Source organism: Macaca fascicularis, chromosome X (genome assembly GCF_037993035.2).
Source record: "Macaca fascicularis isolate 582-1 chromosome X, T2T-MFA8v1.1".
NCBI classification, from domain to species: Eukaryota; Metazoa; Chordata; class Mammalia; order Primates; family Cercopithecidae; genus Macaca; species Macaca fascicularis.
The window spans coordinates 116,039,906-116,063,485 of NC_088395.1; the positions used below are offsets into that span (position 1 = coordinate 116,039,906).

Here is a 23,580-nt window from a genome sequence, read left to right on the forward strand (position 1 = left end):
TATGAAGACCCAGAGGAAAAAAATTGTTTCTAAGGACTTGCTCAGTTTCTCCCCTGAATTTTCCTGTTTTTCTCCCTCAGGCCGTCACATCTTTAAATATATCAAATATGACAATTTTATGAGCAAACCAAGTCATACACAATATATTTTTATGCTTCTAAACTAAGAAAATGATTTAGAATTATAAAGGGCGCTTAAGAAAAACAACTATAGAATAGACAAGGGGAATTCAAAGGAAATATGCCAGGTTAATTACTGGTGCACTGTGCATGGTAAAATCATTTTGCTGGCACTACTGGAGTGGTAGGTGTGTGTGGAAAGACTGTAAATAATGTGTCTCCACAGTCCATGTCTGTATCCTGTCTTAGTTCAAAACGGCTATTTTTCTGGACACATGCTCCCCAGAGAAAGTGAACATTAGAATTCAGTTTTAAACACATACCTACACATACACACTCACATGTATGCACACGCAAACATCCACCCTGACACATACGCACCCAGCTATCTAGAACCAAAGTTTGCAGAGTATAGAGAATATGAATTTTAGTCAGAAAACCTATTGGTGTGCAAAGTGGCAAAGCTTCGACTTAAAACAGTAGGACTGCTAGGGTGGATAGCATAACTATGCCTGCTAAATAAATATGGTAAAAGCAACAATGTTTTTGTATACTATGCCCAGATGCACTGCCCATTAACCTTGTAAGTTTGTTTTTGTATAAAATCTTGTATCTTTTTTCCAAAAAGGTAGAGGATGAGAAAACAATTCCTCCCTTCTCTGTACCTCCCCCCACATGGCCCCTCACACACGCGGCCATGGCTTCATGGTTTTCCATGTCACTTCATTTCTAGGATGGAGTTCAAGAAAGCTATGGTCATGCCATTTTTCTGAGCATCAGGGAAAGCTGATACTTGCTACTTTAGTTTCACAAGGTCTAGAAAGCTAAGCTCCTGTAACAACCTTCATGTGAAAAAAAAAGGGCTTAAAATGGAGTGAATCATTTTTTATTAGAAATAAAAGTCAAGATGCAGAGAGGTGTAGCAGATAGCAAGACACTGCCATGTCCTGTTAATGTAGAGTGGGGGTTTTCAACACCAGCTGCACGTTAGAATTACCTGAAGAGCGTCAAAAATAGCAGTGCCAAACCCAACCCAGACCAACAAAAAGAGATGCTTTTAGTTTGATACTCCAGTAATCAGCATTATTGAAAGCTCCTCAAATATTCTAATACGCATGCAGGATTTTAAGACATCAGTATAGAAGATGATACCCTGTCCTGTGATCAGTGCCTAATGCCAGAATGTTTGAGAAAGTCATTTATCAGCTTTCTCTGTGCTTCCGTTTCTTCCTCTGTGAAAAGAGAACACAGAATCATGAATGTCTAAACTTTAGAAGTCATCTTGTCTAACTATCTTACATAATAGGTAAGAAAGGGAGACACAGAGAAGTTACATGATCTGTCAAGTTCACATGCCTGAGCATAAAATAAGGAGTAAAATCAGGTCTCCTGTTTCTCAGTTTAGCATTCTTTATTGGAATATATGTCCCCTGTGGTCCCTTCTGGCTCTGAACTCCTGTGAAAATTCCTAATACTTGGTATAGTTCAGGGACAAAATTTAGCTTGTAGACATTTTCATAGCCTGTTTAAGGGTTCTTCTTCATCTCGCTGACCTCTCTCTTCACGTTGGAGTGCCCCAAAACTCAGTCTTTGGTCTTCTTCTCTGTCCACACTAACTTCCTTGGTGATCTCTTTTGTTCTCGTGGCCTTAAGTACTAGATCTATGCCATAACTCTCAGATTTATACTTCCAATTCAGACCTATAGCCTAACTTCCAGATTCATATACTCAATTGCCTACTTTTATATCTCCACTTGGATGTTAAAAATCAACATACCCAATGTTGAACTCATGATATTCACCCCAAATCCTCCTGATCCATCTACAACTAGTCTTGTCAATCTATGTTAATAACTACTCCATTCTTCTAGTTGTTCAGGCCAAAACCTTGCCGCACATAACAGAGCTAACTACTAGCAGAGCAGAAATCAATACCTCAGTCTCCAGAGGATTTTATTCCAATGATCTTCCTTCATCACTCTGTCTCAAGATGTACTCTGTAGAAATAGATCATGAATGGATGGCATGTGCTGCCACCAAGGTATCCACACTTAGTTGCCTAGTGCACGCTGAGCTCCCTTAAGAGGTTTTCACTAATTCCCCCTCCTGACATTCTTGGATGCTCTATTTGATTGTCTTTGGAATTTCTGCAAAACCCTGACTGTTTTCTGGGGGCTTTGGTAGGTTATGACAATAAGTGAAGGATGGAAAGTGGAGTATAAAATCAATACTAGTAAAACAAATAAGTGAAAAAAAAAAAAAAAAAAACAGGGCAGCAAGATCCTGAAAGCAAACAGAATGCTAGTGTTCTGTTTTGAAAGGCACAGAGCCTTCTGGGAAAGAAAACTGCATCTACCTACAGCCAAAAGTGAAGATTAAAACTCAAAAACAACATTCCCAACTCTGAGTTTCTCCAACACACTGGGTTTTCAGCTGGCCAGGCTGTGCTGGCTTTTGTGCTCTGATTGACCTATTGGAGCTGACTGACAGAAACTCCCCAAGATGACTGAAACTGAAGCCTGTTCTTCAGGATTCTCTAGCCTAGACAACACATGTACTCACAGCCACAACACTATGGTAGAGAGACTTATAGCATAGCTATAGTAACAGCATTCACTTGCAAAAGAGGGGCTGTCACAATGGTCCACTGTCACTTCGAGGCCTTGGAGTTGTGCTGTAGTTGGTTTGAGTTCCTGTTTCACCCATTGTGCCCTTCAGCAAAGGGAATTGCCTCTTCCCATACATCAAGGGCATACTCTGTTGGCATCATTCACAAAAGGTCTCTAGTTGCACTTGCCACAAATAATGAGAAAGAGAAAAGGTAAAAGGTGGAACACGGGAAGAAGAAGCATTCTCTACAGGCCTCTATCCAGCTTCTCACTGAAGCTCCAAAAAAGTAAGACAGAATTAGCGGGAACTTCTGTCAGAGAGATGATCTTGTTGACATCGCAGTCCAAAATGGTGAGACCACTGATGACTAAGCCTATTGTTTTTGCCTACTCTATAGACCTGAACCTGAAAGAATTAATTATGAATGATAATTAAAACGTATCACTGGTTTTTATTCTGTTACTTTAGATAGCTCTACCCTAGGCTTTTAAAGTTTTTATCCAAGAGAATAAGGTTTGGATCAGGAACAGTAATATCTGAATTTGTTCAGTATAATGGTTCGTGCTGTTGTTAAGTTGACTACCATCAGTTCAGATTTACTGTGTCTGAGAAGACACAAAACCGGCTTCCCAAGAATTTTGTCCTCAGAAGTGTACATTAAAACATGCCTAGCTTGAAAAGCCATCACTTGAAGGACAAAATGGCACATCAATTATGAACAAAAAGTCAGGCACATGCACAGATCAAGAAACCAAATGATAATTGAATTCTTGTTATTAAAGGCAGTACCTCCAATAATGCATGATCTCAACCCTTGGGCATAGCCAAGAGATGGATAAAAGACCACTGTGTTTGATGTGATGCACATCAACACAAAACCCTTATTTTGTATAGAATGGGGTAGAAAGACAATCTTAGCCACTGTGAGCTGCAGGCAACCTTTTCTGACAACCTTGTTTGGTGTGCCCCATTCTGGAATGTTCCAGTCCTAAACACATCTGCTGCAGCCTAGCATCCCCCTGCCAGGCACCCATATTTAGGGTAATGGAAAACAATAGCAATAACGAGCATAAGGTCCCCAAGTTTGCTAAGAAATCTTAAGGATTTCCTTTGCTTAATCAAATAACTGTACATTTGAAAAAATATCCAAAATGTGTGTTCCAGCCATATATATTTGTGGCCAATAGAATTTAACTGAAAACAAGCATTGGGAATACAGTGAAAAGGAAGAATGCAAGCATCAAACCCTAATTCAGAAGTCTAATTGGTGCCAAAATTTAAAGGTACAAAGTTATAATCCTTGCCCAATCATCCTGAGACCAAATTAGGAAGTTCATCACTGGTGTGCCCACCCCTCAAATCTCTCTATTCTGATTTATTGTTCTTTTCACAGGTCCTCATAAGGTCCTAGTACCACCTACATTACAGGAAAACAATTCAATAAATCTATTCAAATCAAAGTATTAGTCACTTAGCAATGTTACTTTGCCTGAGTAAAGCATTGGCATTAGATATTATTAGCACAGTGGAATAAAACACAAGCCTAATGTGTGGTTAAATGATCAGGATCTGGTAGCAGCCTTGGGTTGGAATCCCAGCTCTGCCACTTGCCAGCTGTATGACCTTGAGCAAGTTACCTTGAGCCTTAGTTTCCTCAACCACAAAATGTAGATGTTAATATATCTAATTTGTAGGCGTTATCTGAGGATTCCATTGGATCATTTATGTAAATGACCTGGTACAGAGTAAACACTGAATATACAACAGCTGCTATTGTTTGCATTTCAGAAGAGGAGCATAGGGCTCTGGTAACATCATCCTGGAAGTATAGTGTTCAAGTCCCTTGTCCTAGTTTTGAACTGGTGACCAAGAAGTACTAGAGTCCCAATTTTAGATCCAATTTCCTTAGCACCTGAATGGAAAAACTGTTCTCCTTCATTGGGGGAAAGATCTCATTTCTATTTTGATCTCTATTATATCCCCTGCAGAGTGCCTGACCCACAATAATAATAATAATAATAACTTTAATAATAATAATAATGGCTAACATTAATTGAGGGGTTATCAGGTGCCAGGCAAACTATGTAGTGTGTTCATTCATTTAATCCTCACAAGAACCCTGTTAGGTAGGTACTATTGTTATTTTCAATTTTTAAAATGAGGAAAAGAAGACATAGAGAGCTTAAATAAACTTGAGGCAGTCTGCCTTCAAAACCCATGATCTTAACCTTCATATTAAGTCTGAGCTTAATAAATACTTACTAACTTAATTAATAGGCTTTGGTGAACTCAACAGTAAAATAATATCACATGCACCCTTTCGTGACTTATTTTTTCCTTTATGACTTTCCATATTCTTCCTGATTAAACGTAATGAAATCAAGATTTTTTTTTTACTTCACTCTCTTTCTCCTCTCAAACATCACTCTCAAACAAAGAGAACAAGGAACAGAAACACTAAATCTCCATATCTAATGGTATCAGGAAACATCTGTAACCCTGTACCACAGAATCTGAAAATAAAAATTTGCTACAAACATGGCAAGTGATTTAGCAAAGTGGAGAACAGTCAAACCTAAGTGCCTGCAGAGGGGAATTATTGATAAGCAACAAGCAGATCTGCCCCGTAAGAATCCTGGAAAGACTTAGTAATTACAACCACCAAGTACTGTAGAAGTGAAGGTGAGGCCAAACACTAAAAGAGGGAGAGCTCTTTGCATGTCTGCGTAATAAACATGTAGACATCCCCCATACCCGCCTCTACTGGGAGGTGCAGATGTCTACAGGAAACAGATTAAATTGATTCAGAGTAGCTCCAGAGCTGGGGCACTAGACAAAAAAGAAGTTGGAAATGAGGTGGAGCACAAAAAAACAGTGATGGAGTTAAAGTTTTCATTCTTTTTTTTTTTTTTTTTTTTTTTTTTTAGACAGAGTCTGGCTCTGTCGCCCAGGCTGGGGTGCAGTGGCCAGATCTCAGCTCACTGCAAGCTCCGCCTCCTGGGTTTACGCGATTCTCGCGATTCTCCTGCCTCAGCCTCCCGAGTAGCTGGAACTACAGGGCCCACCACCTCGCCCGGCTAGTTTTTTGTTTTGTTTTGTTTTGTTTTGTTTGTATTTTTTAGTAGAGACGGGGTTTCACCGCGTTAGCCAGGATGGTCTCGATCTCCTGACCTCGTGATCCGCCCGTTTCGGCCTCCCAAAGTGCTGGGATTACAGGCTTGAGCCACCGCGCCCGGCCAAAGTTTTCATTCTTAATGGTGAGAATCCCAGTCTCCTCCCAACATTGCTTCTGGAATACTGACAGCTATGATTATGACTCCCGAGAAGATTAGAAGACTCTTCTCTGAAGAAAAAGACTACCTCAAAAGCCAAGGCATACAGATATTGACCAAAAGAAGCAAACAAAAAGCAACAGGTTAGCCAATTGCCCTGTACTGAAGCCCACTTGTCAATATATCCATCATGCACATAAACCTTCAAATCTGCAGACATCTAAGGAAAACTTTCAACATGAAATAAAAACATGAAAAAATAGGAACTGAGGAAAAAACAGATAAAATAGAGAGCAGAAGAAAATGTCAAAAGAACTATAATGAGTTCCTCAGTGAAATAGGAAAAATACTGTATTGATAAAACAAAAGCAGAATGCTATTAAAATAATCAAACAACAAGAATGAACTCTTGGAAATTAAAAACATAATTAAATCATTCTTAAGAATTAGTAAAAGTGTTGGAACACAAAGATGAGAAACTCTCCCAGGAAGGAAAACTAAAAACAAAAATATGGACCATATAAGATAAATAATAAGACAATTAAAAGATCAACCAAGGACATCTTATATCTTACATATCTCATAGTATTTCCAGAGAGAAGAAAGACATGTTCTTCAAGAAACTAACAAATAAACAAGAGAAGAAAATTTCTCATAAGGGATCAGCTTCTAGATTGAAAGCCTCCACCAATACAGCATATTATGTGTCAAAGATTCATACGTCATCATGAAATTTCATAGCATCAGAAATAAGGAGAACATTTTAAAAGTTTCTGAGGGGATAAAGAGGAATGAAAATAGGTTGTATCAAAAGATTAGGAATAAGAATAACATCAGTGTTCTCAATACCAACAGTGGAAATTGGAAGACAACGTGACGTGTCTTCAAAGTACTGACGGAAAATGATTTCTATCCTAGATTTATATACTCATTCAAACTATCAATCAATAGTGAAGATGAAATAATGACTTTTCGGACATGCAAAATCTCAAAAATTTACCTCCTGTAAAAAGCTACTACAGGGTGTGCTCCACAAAAATGACAGATTAAACCAAGAAAATAGGACATGAGATTCATAAAACAGTGGATCCTGCAGAGAAGAGAAAGAGACATTTAAGAATTATGAAAATAGAAAACTAGCATAATATTAATAGTTGTGCAGCAGCCTTAGGGAGCAACATGTTTAGATTGGAATAGGAAGACAGAGAGCCCCAGCAAAAACAAATGAAACTGATAAGAGATTTAATAGGCTTTACTATGTATAAAATTGTTTTGAGAGGATTTTACAGCCTTATCAGAAAGTATGGAAAGACTTAGACATTCAAATTAAGGTAAGCAAATTAAAAAATAAAGCAATTATTAACCCTGGTAAAAATGAAAAGTTACATGTGACAAGAATTATAACCATAGTATATCATGTGGATCAGCAATAAATGATATTTACCTAGGTACTATGTTAAAAATACTAAATGTGGATTTAACTATAAATCATGACATAACCATATTTAAGGTTTAAAGGAGAGTAAGGAACTACAAAAAAACTAAGAGTGCTCTTCAACTATAATAGTAATGCAACAAATAACGCTCAAAATTGATTAATCAAGAGTCACCAGTAGCAGCATAGCATTTAGAAACATAGAAGTAAATACCAGAATAAAGAGCTAAAAAAATATGAAAGTGGTTGCTTCTGATGAAGGGAAGAAAGAAGGCCTTATAGACTGCTTTGTTATTTATATAAACCTTTTAGCATTTCTTGACTTTTAAAACTATGTGTATGTATCACTTTGATAGCTTTTTCTTCATTTCATTTTTTACTTGTTAAAGAAGCAAGGGTATAAATTAAGAGATGTTGCAGACAACTGCTGTAGGCAATGCTCCTTGTATATAGAAATCTCCATTTCATTGAAAGTTATTGGGCAAGGGAGAAATGCAGTGATCCTGTTAATGCATTTCCTTAACCATTTATTATCTGTCTCTCTCACTAAAATTTAAGGTCTATAAGGGTGGCAATGAGTGACGTGCTAATAAGTGTTTGACAATAGCCATATGGAGAGGGAAAAAAAAACTCTTATTTGTAGCATTTGCCCGTTTCTGTGGTGTAACTACTACTATCATGCCTGATTTCAAGCTACCAATTGATGTCACTGAATGCAGAGCTGGGAAAAGATGCACAAAATCAGCTTTTCTGGACTGGTTCTAATATACCATTGCTAGAAACCCGTCTGTCTTGTTTAGTGTTCTACCTAGGGTTCAGCGTAGTGCCTAGCACATCACAGGTGCTCCATAAATAGTTGTTGACCTGTTGACCAAATAGGGAACAAAAAACAGAAGCCCAGGGATAGGCAAATATCAAACTACATAATTTGATCTGAGAATATGCCATTTATAATTTTGAAAGCTGGAAATACTGAGAGACTCTCTGCCAGTAATCAGAAAACTTCAAGAGAGTAGGAAGCTAAAGTCAGATTGTAACTTAGATGCTAGGTCACCACCAATCAATAAGGTCATCCTAGCCTCAAAGGAGAAAAAGTGGAAAAAAAGGTAGCTGTGAGCCAGGCACTCTGATAGTCACTTTTTACATGTTACTTTGTTTAATTTTCACAGTAGTCCTAGAAAATATAGCTCACAAATCCATTTTACACATGGAGAAACTGAGGCTCAAATGTCTAAGTAACTTGCCCAAGGGCACCCAGCTAGTAAAAGTGAGAGCTAGAATGTAAACCCAAGTTTGTCTAAAACCTTAACATTTGCAGTTTCTGCTATACTGGCTGCCTTCTAAAGCACCTTTGAGCAAGATAATTTAGGGAAAGTGGGGGTTTTGTTTATTAGAGACATGAAGATAATTATCTCACCCTTTTATCATTCTTCAGTTATGAAGGTCCAGACTGGGCACCTGCAAACTGAGGGGTACAAATGCATCCAAACAGGCTTTTTCATAAGCTCTGGATTCTTTGTTGTAGCTATTCTATTTCCTTGTGTAAAGCAGAGTGCAGGCTGCCTAGCAACCAAGCTAATGGCATCTTTTTTTGCCTTAATTACCTTATGTTTTCCACAAGCTCAAAAGGATTGACGCAAATATCAAGAGGAGAAGGTCTGAGTTTTTATATCAAAATACCTGTTCATATATATACGAACAATACACATACACATACATGTGCGCACACACACACATACACCCTCTCCTTCCTTTGATTCTTTGATTAAAATAGAAAGATGACTTTAATTTTATCTATGTGATGCCATACCATTGGCTAAAAAGTACAAAAATTCACCATCTAGTTGCTTGCCTATAAACACATCAAACAACAGGTTTGACCAACCATTCTCAGCAATTTGAGGAGTTTTGCAATTCTTTACTAAACTGACCAGTTGTTTTCAGCTATGTGTGTGTGTGCATGTGTGTGTCTCCTAAAAGAGAGTAATACTTATTATAAACTTATCAGTAACAATAAAGTCCAAATCCAGCACTGTTAATATCTCTGTTATTAATTTGTTTATTAGAACAAGAATCAGAAAAATATTTGATATAAATCCTCCAAGCAGAAAGAGATACATAAAACTAAATTTCATTTGAATCACTATTCAGACAGAGAAGCAGCCCACAGGATGATGAAATAAAGGACAGATAAAAAAGAATATGAATATCAGACACAATCAGCTGCCTACCTAACAGCCTCTTTCTTGCTAACAGAATCTCAATTTTGTTCACATTTTTCCAGCAGCTATATATTTTGTTCACACTTTTCAATCACAGTTGTCACATTCCTCCTTCCAGATTATTGGTTTAGGCATGGGCATAGGACACAATTGTGACAAAGAAGGTATGGGAAAAAGTCTGCTTGGGAGATTCTGGGAAAGATTTCCTCACTCTTAAAAAGAGATACAAGGGAAAGACAGCCTCCACTTTCACCTCTTGACATTTCCACCTGTATGTGATGTCTGGAACTGTGGCAGCCACCTTGGGACCATAAGAGGAACAAGCTCATGGGGGCAAGTTTAGCATGCTACGGCTTGTAAAGTGGAAAGATGAAAAGAACATGTTTCATTGATGACATCATTGACTGCTGAATTAACCAACCCTGGGGCCCTCCTATCTTCAAATTTTGAAAAAGAATTATTACTTAAACCATTTTGTATTGAGCTATTACTTACAGCTGGAAGCAATATGACTAATACAGTATTCTAGCAAATGCCAGCGCTGTTAAACTTACATGTATGTTGTTCTAAGTACTTTTGAAAATGCCTACTTTCTACATCTGGCCTCCAGTGTACAGAAATGTCCCTCTGTACTTTTTCCCATCTAAATGGCTTCTTTTGTCTCCCCATCTTCCTCTTGTATTCCTCGTCTTCTTTGTATTCGTCCTCTTTGTTTTTGTCTTTGCTCTCCGTTGTTTTTTCTATTTTCTTCCCCTCCTCACTCCTTTTTTTTTCTCTAAGCCTTCAGTGGCTATGATTGGAATCTGAAATATGCCTATACATACATTTATCTACACATATATAAATACTATTTCTTGTATATCAGAAGGGAGGACTTCTTCCCCATTCCAAGTGGCCTGTCTTCATCCACTTACTCGCTCCTCCCCACAAAGGAGAAACGAATTAATCTGACTGGTTAGTTTGGAAGGAGAACTAAGTATGTGTAGCTCAGCCCCTCCTGTCTTCTTTCTCTTGGGAGCAGACTACCTACAAGAAGCAAATGCTCTGCTGTTCCTCTCCAGACTACACATTTTACAAAAGGCCTGCCCTCATGGGGCAGGACTGCAGTGGTCCAGCAATGCCATTGACCAGATGGAGAAGTTTGTTTAATCCTTGGGTTCAGTATTGGGAAGCTCAAATGCCTACAGGTAGAAGCCATATCCTCCAATACCAGAGTTATCAAAAATAAAGGTAATAGTTTATTATATACTAACTCTTTTGCCTTATTGTTAAATTAATTCAGAACTTACACCACAAACAGGAGTTCTTTTTATTAGGCTCCCTTGAACAGCACTAGTATATATTAAAGTTTTGTTGCTCTGTTCTTAAATATATTTATTTTTCCTGACTATATAATGTCATCATGGGCTGCTTAAAGATAAAAGAAAAAAATCTCAAATAATATGCCTTTGTTTCACAAATGTTTTCAGCAAACTAAAGATGTTTTTAATTTGTCTGTGGTTGCCTGCCATTGATTGAATCTCCTATGGAATTGAGACTGTTGGTATGAAAATAATTTACCACGCTGATGTTTTAGGTTCTCAGCTCATGATAACTTATGAATGTTTACTTACTTGATCGAACTCCAGCTTCTCAGGAATTTCACCTCTTGCTGCTGCCTCTGTAAAGGCTTGATAGAAGGTCTTTTCTTGGGACTCCACTGTAATGGTCAACACTGCATCATAGGCTTCCCGGAGCTTTGGGTTGTTCCTTAGGACCTGGTAGGGGGTGTGCTTATAAGGTAAACTGTAGAGCAGGGCATCATAGGGAACAAAGACGTAGGTTCCATCAGTCATTTTCAGATCATGAGCCCATTCCAAGAGATGCGTCTGAGTCTCTCCCCCAATCAAAGCTGAATGCATACACATGATGATTACTGAAACCAACAAAGCAAGGAGGTTATGGAAGCAATCTGCTAGTAAAGCACAGTACCAAAAACTACAGAGAGGAAAAATAAATGTGTTCTAACCAATTTGTAAGTAGTTTCTTATGCCTCCAAGATAAGCAAGATGTTGTCCTGAGCTGAGGCTGAGGTATGTTCATGGACTCTGGATTGGGGACAGTGACAAGAGAGATGCCTACAGGCTGCAGAGCCTAATACCTAGACAGGAACAAGAACTAGTATAATAAATGGGGAGTAACATAAAAAAGAGGCTTTAAGGTTGGAAAAATCAGCTTTACATCGCAACACCACCAGTTTTAACTGTGTACCCTTTTTTAAATTACTTAACCTCTCTCTGTCTCGCCCATAAAATGGAGATAACAATAGGTACTTACAGGGTGGTAGTGATGATTGAAGAAAGGAGACAAGTCATTTACTTAGTACATAGCACCCAATAAATAGTAGCTACTATATACATAAGAATTAGAAGAGAGAATAGTAAGAGAGGATGGGAGATGTTACCACAGCCACTATTGCTTTTTATTGTCCATCTCCTACAAACATGCACTCTAATACATTTTGACCAAGTGTTCTCATCCTTACTAAGGTTATTATAGACAATGAAAAGCACTAACTCCCTCACCTATAAATGTTACCACAGGTTGAGTACTCCTTATACAAACTATCGAGGACCAGAAGTGCTTCAGACTTCAGATATTTTTTGGATTTAGGATATTAAGTATAATATTTGCATTATACTTACCTGCTGAGCATCCCTAATCCAAAAATCTGAAATCTGAAATACTTTAATGAGTATTTCCTTTAAGTATCATGTTGGTGCTCAAAAGTTTTCAATTTTGGAGCATTTCGGATTTCAGATTCTCAGATTAAGGATGTACTCTCTATAATATTATGGGTGAGCTGTTCAACTTTTTAAAACCTAACTTCCCTGTAATTGGAATTACTATGCACTCAATTTAATTCTTCCTAGACTTATGAAACTATGTTGTTTGGCAAGGTTATGCTAGAATAGAGTGGATTCAAGGGGGCCACGGTTGAAAAATGACAGCTAGATCATGAGACTGAAAGTCTTATATCCAATTTTGCCCTTGGCATGCTAAATAAGTTTAGTTTAAGCCCACTTGTGCTTCAGTGCCCACATCTTTAAAACGCAGATTCCAATGCATTTTACAGGTACACTGAGTAGTTTAATTAGATAGTGCCTGGCAAGTATTCTGAGCTCCTTGAAGAAAGGCAAAGACTCTATTGCTACTGGTAAATATTAATTATACATGTTTACACGGAAACTTTAATCTCAAGAACTAAGGGTGCTTAACTACATTCAATGACTTGTCTTTGGCATTTACATATTGTTTCATCTATTTTCAAACACCTTTTTACACTTGTTAAGCACCCCTAGAAAGTTTCCCTTTGAGCTAGAGCTGGTACCTTTTATTTTGTAAAATGTAACTAATAAGTTATGAAGTTGATTTAAACATACCACACACATATGCACATACCACAGCATGACATGAGTTTTCAAATGACCATTAACTCCTTCAAAATAATTACACTAAGAGGTTCTTCATGTATTCTGATGCTCAGACCTTCCTTAGAATTCTCAAAGGATATCTTTGGAGCTAGTGCATGAGCCACACAAGGAATTCAGCCTTACTTGTTTATAATCACACATTGTATAATGGGAAAATGGAGTGCCAGAGATGTTTGACAATGCAAGAGTTGGATTTAGAAAGAGAAAGTAGAACTGAAGACTTCTCACTCTCTCCATTTGGCTGAACCATTAAAAATAAATTAGTTTGGTCAAATTAGCGTAGTCACAGGGAGTTTAGTCAGAGGCTTCAGTTGGCCAGTTTGTCCAACAGTATCCTCAGCAAGTAGATCAGTATTAGCATCTTTCTTCTGCAAATCAGAGATTGAGTGATTTGTTCAAGGTTACTCAACAGTGATACAATTTGATTTAATTTACTTAAAGGGATATTTAAATGACTTTACTGCATGGAAAATGTTAAATAGAACTAGTGTTTGATGCTGATTGCAATACAGCAAATACTTTACCATACATTACATGTAGTAGGTGCTATTACGATGTGCCATCAAGATACACACTTCAGCACTGAAGCACTCATTCCACTAGCTGCTGGGTGTGTTAGCAGCTGATAGGTGATTTTTCTCTGAGAGTTGGCCTCAGCTAAGGAAAAGCACCTCTCTCAAGGTTACATGATCTCAATAGTGTGTTGGGGCTCACTTTTGCTGGTTCAACTTCCAGAGATTTTGTGAGCTAGTTAACATCATGTTATTAGCTTGAAATTGACCATTGTGGGAGTGACTACACTATGGAAATCAGCAAACACTACAAATCAGAACTTTTTTCACTCTGAAGATCTGACTGTTAAACAATTATTATTACACACTGTGCCCCTTTCTGTGGGTGCAACTGAACCTAATGACTATTCCACATGGAGGTAGAAGAGCCCAGACTCCTCATCTCAATTCTGGACAACTCTGAAGGGTCATACCAGTTCTAGAGCGCCCCCTAAGACCGGCTGAGGCCTTTGTTGTGGCTGCACTGCAGTTCAATTCTCTCTGCCCAATCCTACTGTCTTCCTCACAGGTGTTCTCCTTGAAAATACTCATTAAATAAGCTTCCTGCACTCAAAGCTCCATCTAACAGGCTGCTTTCCAGGGAAACTGACTTGTGACACTGGATTAGAGCCCCCACCTTACCCTGAGATGATTTCTACCCTGGCACTTACAAGATTTGTTGCTCTTATTTACCTATATCAGCTTCTACTACCAAACTGTGAGCTCCTTGAGGTCAGGAACTGTGTCTTATTTATTTCCATATCCTTGTACATATTATGCACACAATGAATGTTGTTTAGATGAATGTTTGTAAACTAACAGCCTCTTCAGGAGGAGAGCTTGTACACTTGGGTATTTTTTGTGCGTTCCTTGAGATATGAGATATGAGCATATATTGATTGTTAGGATGGAGGAACAATTGGAAGTGATATTTGCTGGGCAGGTAGATACTGCCATACCTGTTGTTCATGCCTACTATCATTAACTATGCCCAGTACCTTACCCTCAACCCTGAATCTCTCTGCTTTATTTTTCTTTCATTGACCCACACTGACCATATTTCAAAGGGCCCAAAGTTTTATGACTGAAAAGACCCTTTAAGACCAAGTAGACCAACCTGTCCCCATCATTTTATAGAAGAAGAAATAAGAAACTCAAGAGGGAATAATCACAGGCTTCTCTATTTTTTGCCTAGCAAGATTTTGCCATTGAACATGATTAAAGTAGAAAGCATAAATACTGAATTCAAACAAAAGCATCTTAATTTAATAGATTGAGTGCTTCGTGAACAGGGATTTGTAGATACATCTGTTCTACAAGATAATTTTACTAAATAGTTTTATTATGTTAAAATTACATTCATTAAAATGGGATTTGACCTGTAAGTTGTTGTCAGGAAAGGATTAGTGTACAGAAACCTTAAATCCTAAACAAGGCCTGGGTCAACAGGTGGTCATTGAATAATACTAATTGGTAAGTTTCCATCCTGTCAAGCTACTTTATAGTCAAAACAAGGACCAGGAAATACACCCTTCTGAGATCGCATCTCACCAGGATATGACATCAGCACTTTCTCTGAGCTACTTGAGCTGTCTAGCGTCTATGTCTTCATATTGTGGCACCAACCATAGCAGGCTGTCTAGGACCCTTTCTTTCACTAGCAGCAGGAAATGTCATGAAACTCCGGGAGAAGTCAATTTCCATGTCACTCAATTCCTATTTCTCTTCCTAAATTAAAATATTCTATCAAATATTTTCTTGAGAGAGAGGGTAACTGTGTTTCTGAAAAGGCAAAGGTCACTTTATTTCTCTCAGATTACTGACTATGGTGTCCTCCATGGAGGAAACTGGGCCCAGTTTCACACCTTGCGAGATAGAAATGATTCCACTTGCTGCTGCTATAGAAGTCCTTAGGAGCCATATTCATATTTGTGAGCCATCGATATTGCTCACAAACCACAGAGACACCCCCCATTGTACTGTCTTTGCTCTTTATTGTAACCCCTTTGTGATATTTCCTATCACTGTCATTCATTTTAACAGTTGCTAAGAGGGCGGGGAGGGGAAGCAGACCAGAGGACGAGGGCAGCATGCAGATTTATCCCAAGTCTCATCTTCTCTCAGGATTCTTTCCTATCTGGCTATATTGTGAAAGAATACATTCCTACCCTCTCCCTCTCAGTTTTCTCCCACCCAGCCTAATAAATGGCTGTGTAAGAAGAAGGTGGGAGGCTCTGGAACACGCATGTTTCCCAGGCCCTATCCCCAAGTGTGACTCAGTGCAGGAGGCCCTCAAAGTAGACTTTTAGAACACTACACTAGGGGATGTGTGCATATCTCTATCAGCTAAGGACACCCCACGCATTTTTGGCCATAAGTCCTGAAGCTACCACTTACTTAACTACCACTGGTGTTGAACTGGTCCAAGTAGCTCAGCATGATGGCACACAAATATAACATTCAAAGACTATTCCATCTACATCAGACTATGCTTTTTCCATACTCAAACTTGTATTGCAATTGCATTTGTTGCCTTAACATTGCTGTCCAGCTTGAGATAAGGTTTTATATTTCTCCATACCTTGAAACATATGTTTTCTCCTGTTTTTCCTAAACAGCTATATACATAAGGCCTCTCAAATGCAAGAAGTCTAGATGTTTAGAGATTTCCTCTTGTGTCAAGTCTTCAATAATTTGATCATTAGTGATCATTTGCCATTCATGAAAGCAAGTGGTCCTCTTGCCATTTATATTTACTTACATTTGGTGTTACATTATAGCAAATCCTATACCAAATTCCCTATTGGTGCAAAGACTCCTAATCATAGTATTATCAGTATCACTGTTGTTATTAGCATAGGAAAACAGGGATGACACCTGTACATTGAGGCACATGAAAGAATTTTATCTATGGTTCCAAACGTTACGAAAGAATGGTGGAAGGGCTGAATTATATGCCACATATAGAACACAGGATCTCAAGTGAATATGCTTCAGGAGCATACCACAAGTGGACGGGAGGTAGTATAGTATTGGTCTAGCATTAGACCAGTGGTTCTCAGTGTGGTCCGTGGACCAGCAGCATCAGTGCCACCTGAGAATGTGCAGTATTAGAAATGCAAATTCCGGGGCCCCACCCAGCATTCCTGAACCAGAAACTCTGGAGGAGGAACCCAACAATCTGTGTTTTAATAAGTCCTCCAGGGGATTCTGATGCCCACTGAGATTTGAGAGCCACTGCTTTAGACTACTCCGAATATATATCCTGGCTTTCTCATTCACCAGTTGTGTGACATTGGGTAAGTTATTTAACCGCTTTTAGCTTCAGAAGTCTTATTCATAAAATAGGTAAACAATAATTGCCCTTACTTAATAGGGGTGATGCAATTATTGGATGACATAGTCCATACAAAGCCCTTGAAAAATTACTAGCACATAGTAAACTCCCAATAAATATTAACTGTTATCATTATTTTTATTGCTATCTTTTTCTTATACACAAGAATCTTCAATAAATGAGAAGAAGCCATTCTGTCCCAGGCAATAAGATAGCAATCAGGTATCTAATTTTGGAAGAACAAGAGAAAGCTATTCCAATGGTGTCATATTTACTTAACATCATGTTGTAATGAAGCATTCCCAATTTGGAAGGATTGAAAGGAAATCCCAAATGGTCCAACATCCTGGTAAGCCCAAATTGAAAGGATTACACAATCAGCCAAGCACAGGGCTGATCAGCAAGAAGATGAGGAGAAAAGAGGGCTTAGAATAGCCATTTGAAAAGTTCTCTAAAGAGCTGCAGGTAGGGCCTCCTGCTAACCTTTGCAGGAATTAGAAGAGGAACCCCTTCTGAATGAATGCAACCCTACAGGTGCCTTGCCTTGCTTGGTGAGTAAATGCCCTTTTGTGCCATTGGACAAAAACTTCCAACAGGGCTCATGGTTTGAGGAGCAGAGAGTGGACGGATTTTGGCCCTCAAGTCTAATCAGCTAGGTTTCCTTGTGCAGGGCACAACCTACATAGCCACATACAGCAGCCCTGACTATAAATTAAGGCCTTCGTCTTTGATTAATATCTCTCCTATTTGACTTTGTCAGAAGCAAAGAAAATTGGTAGTTGCTCCCAAGGCTTAAGAGAGTTGAGTTGAGAATCTGGGAGAGACTGAATCCCCCTATTCTGAGAATTTATTTATTCTTTCTTTGGTGTTGATAGTGCTTACACCTATGTACTTATTACTGTGAGACTCGCAGATATTGTAAAACTTGAAAGAAAATGCCTATCTCCTGGATAATCCTGAGAATTAAATGAGATCTATGTGCAAATGTCTTGTAAAATGTAGAGAGCTGTTTACACGTAAAGTAATAGTATGGTTGCTCTTATTGTCTCTATGGCAGCATATAGTAACACCTCTGCTGTTTCCCCACCCAAGAGCCCATGGCTATTATTATTGCTATTATTACCTACTATTAAATATATCATTGCATTGATATTATGTAAGTGTAACTTAGACCTGTCTCTGAGAAAGACACTTCCTCTAACTCCAGTAAGGTGCCAATGAGAGTTCCTAATTGGAAATATTAATTTATAAGAATCAGAAGTGTCATACCAACCAGTAATAGGCTGCTCTTCTCTCCCCTCCCACACCACTACCACCGTCACTACAACCATCACTGCCACTGCCACATGGCAATGCCATCACTACTTTTGCGAACAGATCAGAAAAAATAAATAAATAAATGAAAAATAACTAGTTCAACCATTATGGAAAACAGTATGGCGATTCCTCAAGGATCTAGAACTAGATGTACCATATGACCCAGCCATCCCATTACTGGGTATATACCCAAAGGAGTATAAATCATGCTGCTATAAAGACACATGCACACGTATGTTTATTGCAGCACTATTCACAATAGCAAAGACTTGGAATCAACCCAAATGTCCATCAGTGACAGACTGGATTAAGAAAATGTGGCACATATACACCATGGAATACTACGCAGCCATAAAAAAGGATGAGTTTGTGTCCTTCGTAGGGACATGGATGCAGCTGGAAACCATCATTCTTAGCAAACTATCACAAGAACAGAAAACCAAACACTGCATGTTCTCACTCATAGGTGGGAACTGAACAATGAGATCACTTGGACTCGGGAAGGGGAACATCACACACCGGGGCCTATCATGGGGAGGGGGGAGGGGGGAGGGACTGCATTGGGAATTATACCTGATGTAAATGACGAGTTGATGGGTGCTGACGAGTTGATGGGTGCAGCACAGCAACATGGCACAAGTATACATATGTAACAAACCTGCACATTATGCACATGTACCCTAGAACTTAAAGTACAATAATAATTAAAAAAATGAAAAATAAAAAAAACCTTTCAATTATTTCTACTACTTCCAAATATTTCTAGGCCCCTCCAAAGGAAGGGGTCCCTTTCCACTGTGTTTTGCACGTCACAAAAGCTCCTCTCTGAAGGTTTGCTTGGGGGTCCACAATGTTAAAAAGCAGCCTCATATCCAGCAAAATAGGGAAGAAGTCAGGCTCTGCCTTCTTCAGCCCTTCTCAGATGAGGTCACACAAAAAGTTTATCGTCTGTTTAGTTCTTCTCAGTCCCAGCAGTTGAGAAGAGCTGGAAAATTAGCTAAAGCTGTGATCTAGTATGTGCCATGCATGGTGTGTTGCAGTCTTCCTCACTGCTATGTTGACCCAATCTGTACTCATTGGCTTCTGGCGCAGTTTCTCACCAAATCTCCAATTTTCTAATGGGACCAAAGATGTGCCCTGAACTTTAGGCCACTTAATTAAAGCTCTGATAATCTATTTTTGTTCATTCTCTGGATCCTGCTTTACATGTTTCCATGGGCTGGGGCATTGTTTTCAACAAATGATCAAGTGGACAACAAGGGCAATGTCTATCTTACTTTAACACTCACTCCCCTTCCACCATTCCCTCTGTTACACCTTACCCACCAGTTGGCATGCCCTCAGATATAGACATGTGCCCGTACCAGGTATGGGTATTACACACTCCTTTGAACAAAGCACAATGAGCTGCCTGAGGTTGTACTCAGGCCACAGCCCAACCTATGGCTCAGTTCCCCTGCCCCCACCCCACCCACATTCTGACTCATGTCACTGAGGTCCCAGCATGCCTCATCTGAATCTGCCTATGTTTTGTCAAAAAACAAAGGAAAATCCTGCAGTGCAGAGCTTTTGTCTTCACTCCCTTTTATCTCTCTTTCTGAATCCCTCCTCCACTTCCTGTTGCTGTACTTGCTATTCAAGGTCTTCCTTTGCTCCATAACCATCCTCTCTAGTTTTATTCTCCACATCCTCAAAATTTCCATTCCCTTAGTGAGCAGATCTGTACTGTAATAAAGAAAACAATCTGACTAAGCGAAGTCATATTAAAACAATGGGAACTTAAAGTGAGAAATATTTATTTGCATTATTATTAAGTTAAAGCAGCGTTTCTCAACTCTGGCTGCACATTACAAGCGCCTGGGAAGCTATTTAAAATACCTTTGCTGGGAGCCACCACAGACGAATTCTAGTAGAATTTCTGGAGGTGGCACTGTGGCACCAGTAGTCCTGAAAAGATGTCCAGGTAATTCTAGCGTGCAGCCAGACTGAGAACCCTTGACCTAAAGGAATCTCTAATGGTAGGACAATAATATGTGCATTTGCTTCCTCCCTGCCTCAAAGGGGTTGTGGGTGGTTAGCACTCAATCCTAATTCTTCTCAGTCTGGCAGCCTAAAGAGCTTCAGGGCCTGTATTTATTTAACATTTTATGGTAGAGGCCAAAATGTCATTTCAAAGTATACAAATGGGTGGGATGTGAAACATTCATGGAATATAAACTTGCAGGAGACATTGGGCTTCAAGAAGATTTGTAACATATTATAAAGTTATGATACTAAATATATTAGCCTGTTCCTGGCATGGCTCCTCCCTGCAAATGATTTTATATCTTTCAAAATAATTCTATGCTCTGCTTTGAAAGTATCAAGCTCTATTATGAAGTAATCAGAGCCACACTGATTACTAAACATCACGGAATCTTGTCAACTGGAGCTGGAGGCAGATTACGGTAGTTCTGGAACTAAAAACTCCTCTTGCCCTCATCCTCTTGTAATCATCATAATTAAGGTCCAATACTGAAGCCACTTGAAACTTAAAACAGGCTTCTGGTTATAGGCCAGGCCAAAGCTGCACCATTCTCTAACAAACTCATTTTAAGGAAATTACTGGGACCAGGACTAATCCTTGAAGGAATCAGTTTGTCAAATAGTTTCTGAGGTATCTGTCCTAAAGTGGTGGAGTGGCTGCAGTGGGGGAATGAGCAGTGTTTCTATGAATCATAGCCATCTCCAGAGGAAGGTAAAATGGAGGTTAAAAAATTGGAATAGAAAAAAATCAAAACCAGGTGTCACAAGGGCTTGCCATAAGTGTAAGTAAAAGAGATCTGATTCAAGAGGACCAGGAAGGGCCCCCTTTTGCCAAAATCCACCCAACTAACTTTGAGAATGATAGCTTTAGTGGGTCAAGTCCTTTGCTTCACATTTGGTCTATTGTCTCTGCAAGAATCATCTTTGAACATTAAGCTTCCATTGGAAGGGGAAACTGTTAAAATTTAGACAGTCTTCTCATTTTAATATGCTTTCATTCATCAGCTAGGTTCCCTCCATATCAACTAGCTGTGTGCTGCAAAAAGAAAAGCCCTGCTTTGAGAAGAGGCAGAAGGTATGGACATTTTGGAGTCCAGAGAAGACAGATTCTAAATAAGTGTCCCACAAGGACACTGGGTACCTTTGAAGGAAAGTATCCAGAAAGGAGTCAAAAGTAAATCTCTCCTCAGTGACTAGAACAAACAAAAATGAAGCCATAAGAAGACCCTCACCTCCCCATACCATTTTGGCACTTTTGAAGCTACCAGGGTCCTAAGGGCAGAAAGAAAGGATGTATGGCTACAGTGCTCTTGACACCATCCTTCACTCAGGCGCTAAGAGCAGGCACTAGCGTCCACAGGCATATGAAGCACAGAGTTCTTTGTACTTTTATTCAGTTCATAACATAGGCTGCGTTGAAGCAGGGCAGTCTTGGGACCTGAGTGTGAGTGAAAAAGGGCAAATGTGTGAAGAAATGGGAAGGGATGTGCTACCCTAGGGTGTGAGGGTAGGAAACCTTTTGGAGATTGTAATCTCTTTCCCTGAAGTCACGTTTAAATTTCAACCGGAGAAAGCACTCACTGCGAATTCGGTCTGCCTGGTGAATCCTCTGGAGAGCTTTCCGAATGCTTTGGCTGTCTTGTCCTGTGGTCAGGACGACCCCTACAGGTAAGCCGTGGCTCCGCAGAGCACTTGCGACTCGATTGGCTGTATGCACCCAAATGTCTTCATCTGAGGAAATGACTCCAGCATGAGCCCACTGGAAATATTTCATGACAGTTACAAGCACCCGAATGGGAGAAGGGAGTGTCCGAGAAAAGGTCGGGTAGCTATTTTTATTGTCTAATTCATAATTCACACAAGCCCAAGAGAAAATCCCTTTGTCCCAGCTGTTTCCCAGGAGCGAGGCTGCCTCGCAGTAGCCAGGGTTGGTAGGTCCAATAAATCCTGAGGCCATCTGGTGGTGGGAAATGAAACTGGAGAGGGCCCTCGAAGTCTGGCAATCTTCATTGAGAATCACATATTCAAAAGAGTAACTCAGGTCAAAAGATGGGTCCCGGTTGATTCGCTCAATGGCTAATCGAGCAGCAACCTCAGGCAGGGCCTTTGAAAACAGCGAATCACAAGCCCAAGGGCCCACCACCCCTATCTTGTAGGGGAGTGTCCACACCTGCTGCGGAAGGTACATGACAACCAGGAGGCACAAGCACCACAGGAACTTGGAGGACGCAAGGCCATGGTGTCCCAGCAGTTTCCTGAAAGCCGCAAACCAGAGCACAAGGCGAGAAAAACGCCAGAGTCCCAGGAACATAGCCCTGTTCTAGCTGCTTCCAGCAAGCTAATGACGAGATACTGGAGAGTTATTCTGTTTTCCCGACACGGACAGTGGTGTTTCCAAATGCCTGTCAATCAGAGGAAAAGGTTTGTTACTCACATTATTTCTGAAGCTTCTGGAAACAATCGGTTGTGAAAGAATGGCGAAGAAATGGTAGTGCCCAAACTAAAAGTTTCTTTCCCCCATCCTGACAAAACTCCTCCTCTTCCTGTACCCCTTATCTCAGTACATGGCACATCCATCCACTGTTTGCCCACTTGCTTCTTTCAGAAAACTGGAAATCACTGAGACTCCTCTTCCCCCACATTCAATTTATCACCAATTCCTGTTTACTCAACTTCAGTAATAGCTGCCCACCTTACAGTGTTGTGAAAAGCACATGAGTTAACACACAGCAAGTGCTTATAACAGAGCCTGGCAAGTCACTGGCATTATATTAGACATAGTATCATTATTATAGTTTTAAATATGTCTATTTTTCTGTCCCATACAGTTCTCTTGGAGAGAAACAGATGTAAACAGATAATGACAATGCAGAGTAAAAAGTGCTTTGATTGAGGTAGCCCAAACAGAGAGACAGAGAGGATCACCTAAACCCAGATTTCAGGGGAGGAGAGGAGGGAGGAAGAACAGTCTCTCTGGATTGAGTACGGAAAAAAAGTTAGCCAGGTGAATGAGGTTGCAGGAGTAGTTTGGTGCTAAGATGCTAAGAGCCTTCCAAACAGAAGGAACAACATGCAGAAAGACCCAGAGGTAAAGAGAGAGAGAGAGAGAGAGACAGAGAGAGAGAGAGAGAGAGAGAGAGAGACATTATATATATATGGATTCTTAGAATTCTAAAGCATTTGTTCTGCTTGAGTCTGTGATGTCAGACAAGGCAAGGG

The 23,580-nt window shown here is 39.6% G+C and overlaps 1 protein-coding gene across 3 annotated transcripts in view; it reads right to left on the reverse strand.

Moving 5' to 3' along the window:
• The window catches only part of GUCY2F (guanylate cyclase 2F, retinal), a 106,051-nt gene extending 83,298 nt beyond the window's left edge, over nucleotides 1–22,753 (reverse strand). Inside the window, exons 1-2 of one of the 3 annotated variants that reach the window (XM_065538787.1) lie at nucleotides 21,943–22,730; nucleotides 11,272–11,573 (exon numbers count right to left, since the gene is read on the reverse strand). In XM_065538787.1, coding sequence (XP_065394859.1) covers nucleotides 11,272–11,573; nucleotides 21,943–22,672 — 1,032 coding nt within the window. In that variant the 5' untranslated portion in view covers nucleotides 22,673–22,730. Of the gene's footprint in view, nucleotides 1–11,271; nucleotides 11,574–21,942 lie in introns of those variants that run through there. The other 2 variants (XM_074029755.1, XM_074029754.1) reach the window with 2 other exon arrangements.
• Nucleotides 22,754–23,580: the final 827 nt, after the last annotated feature.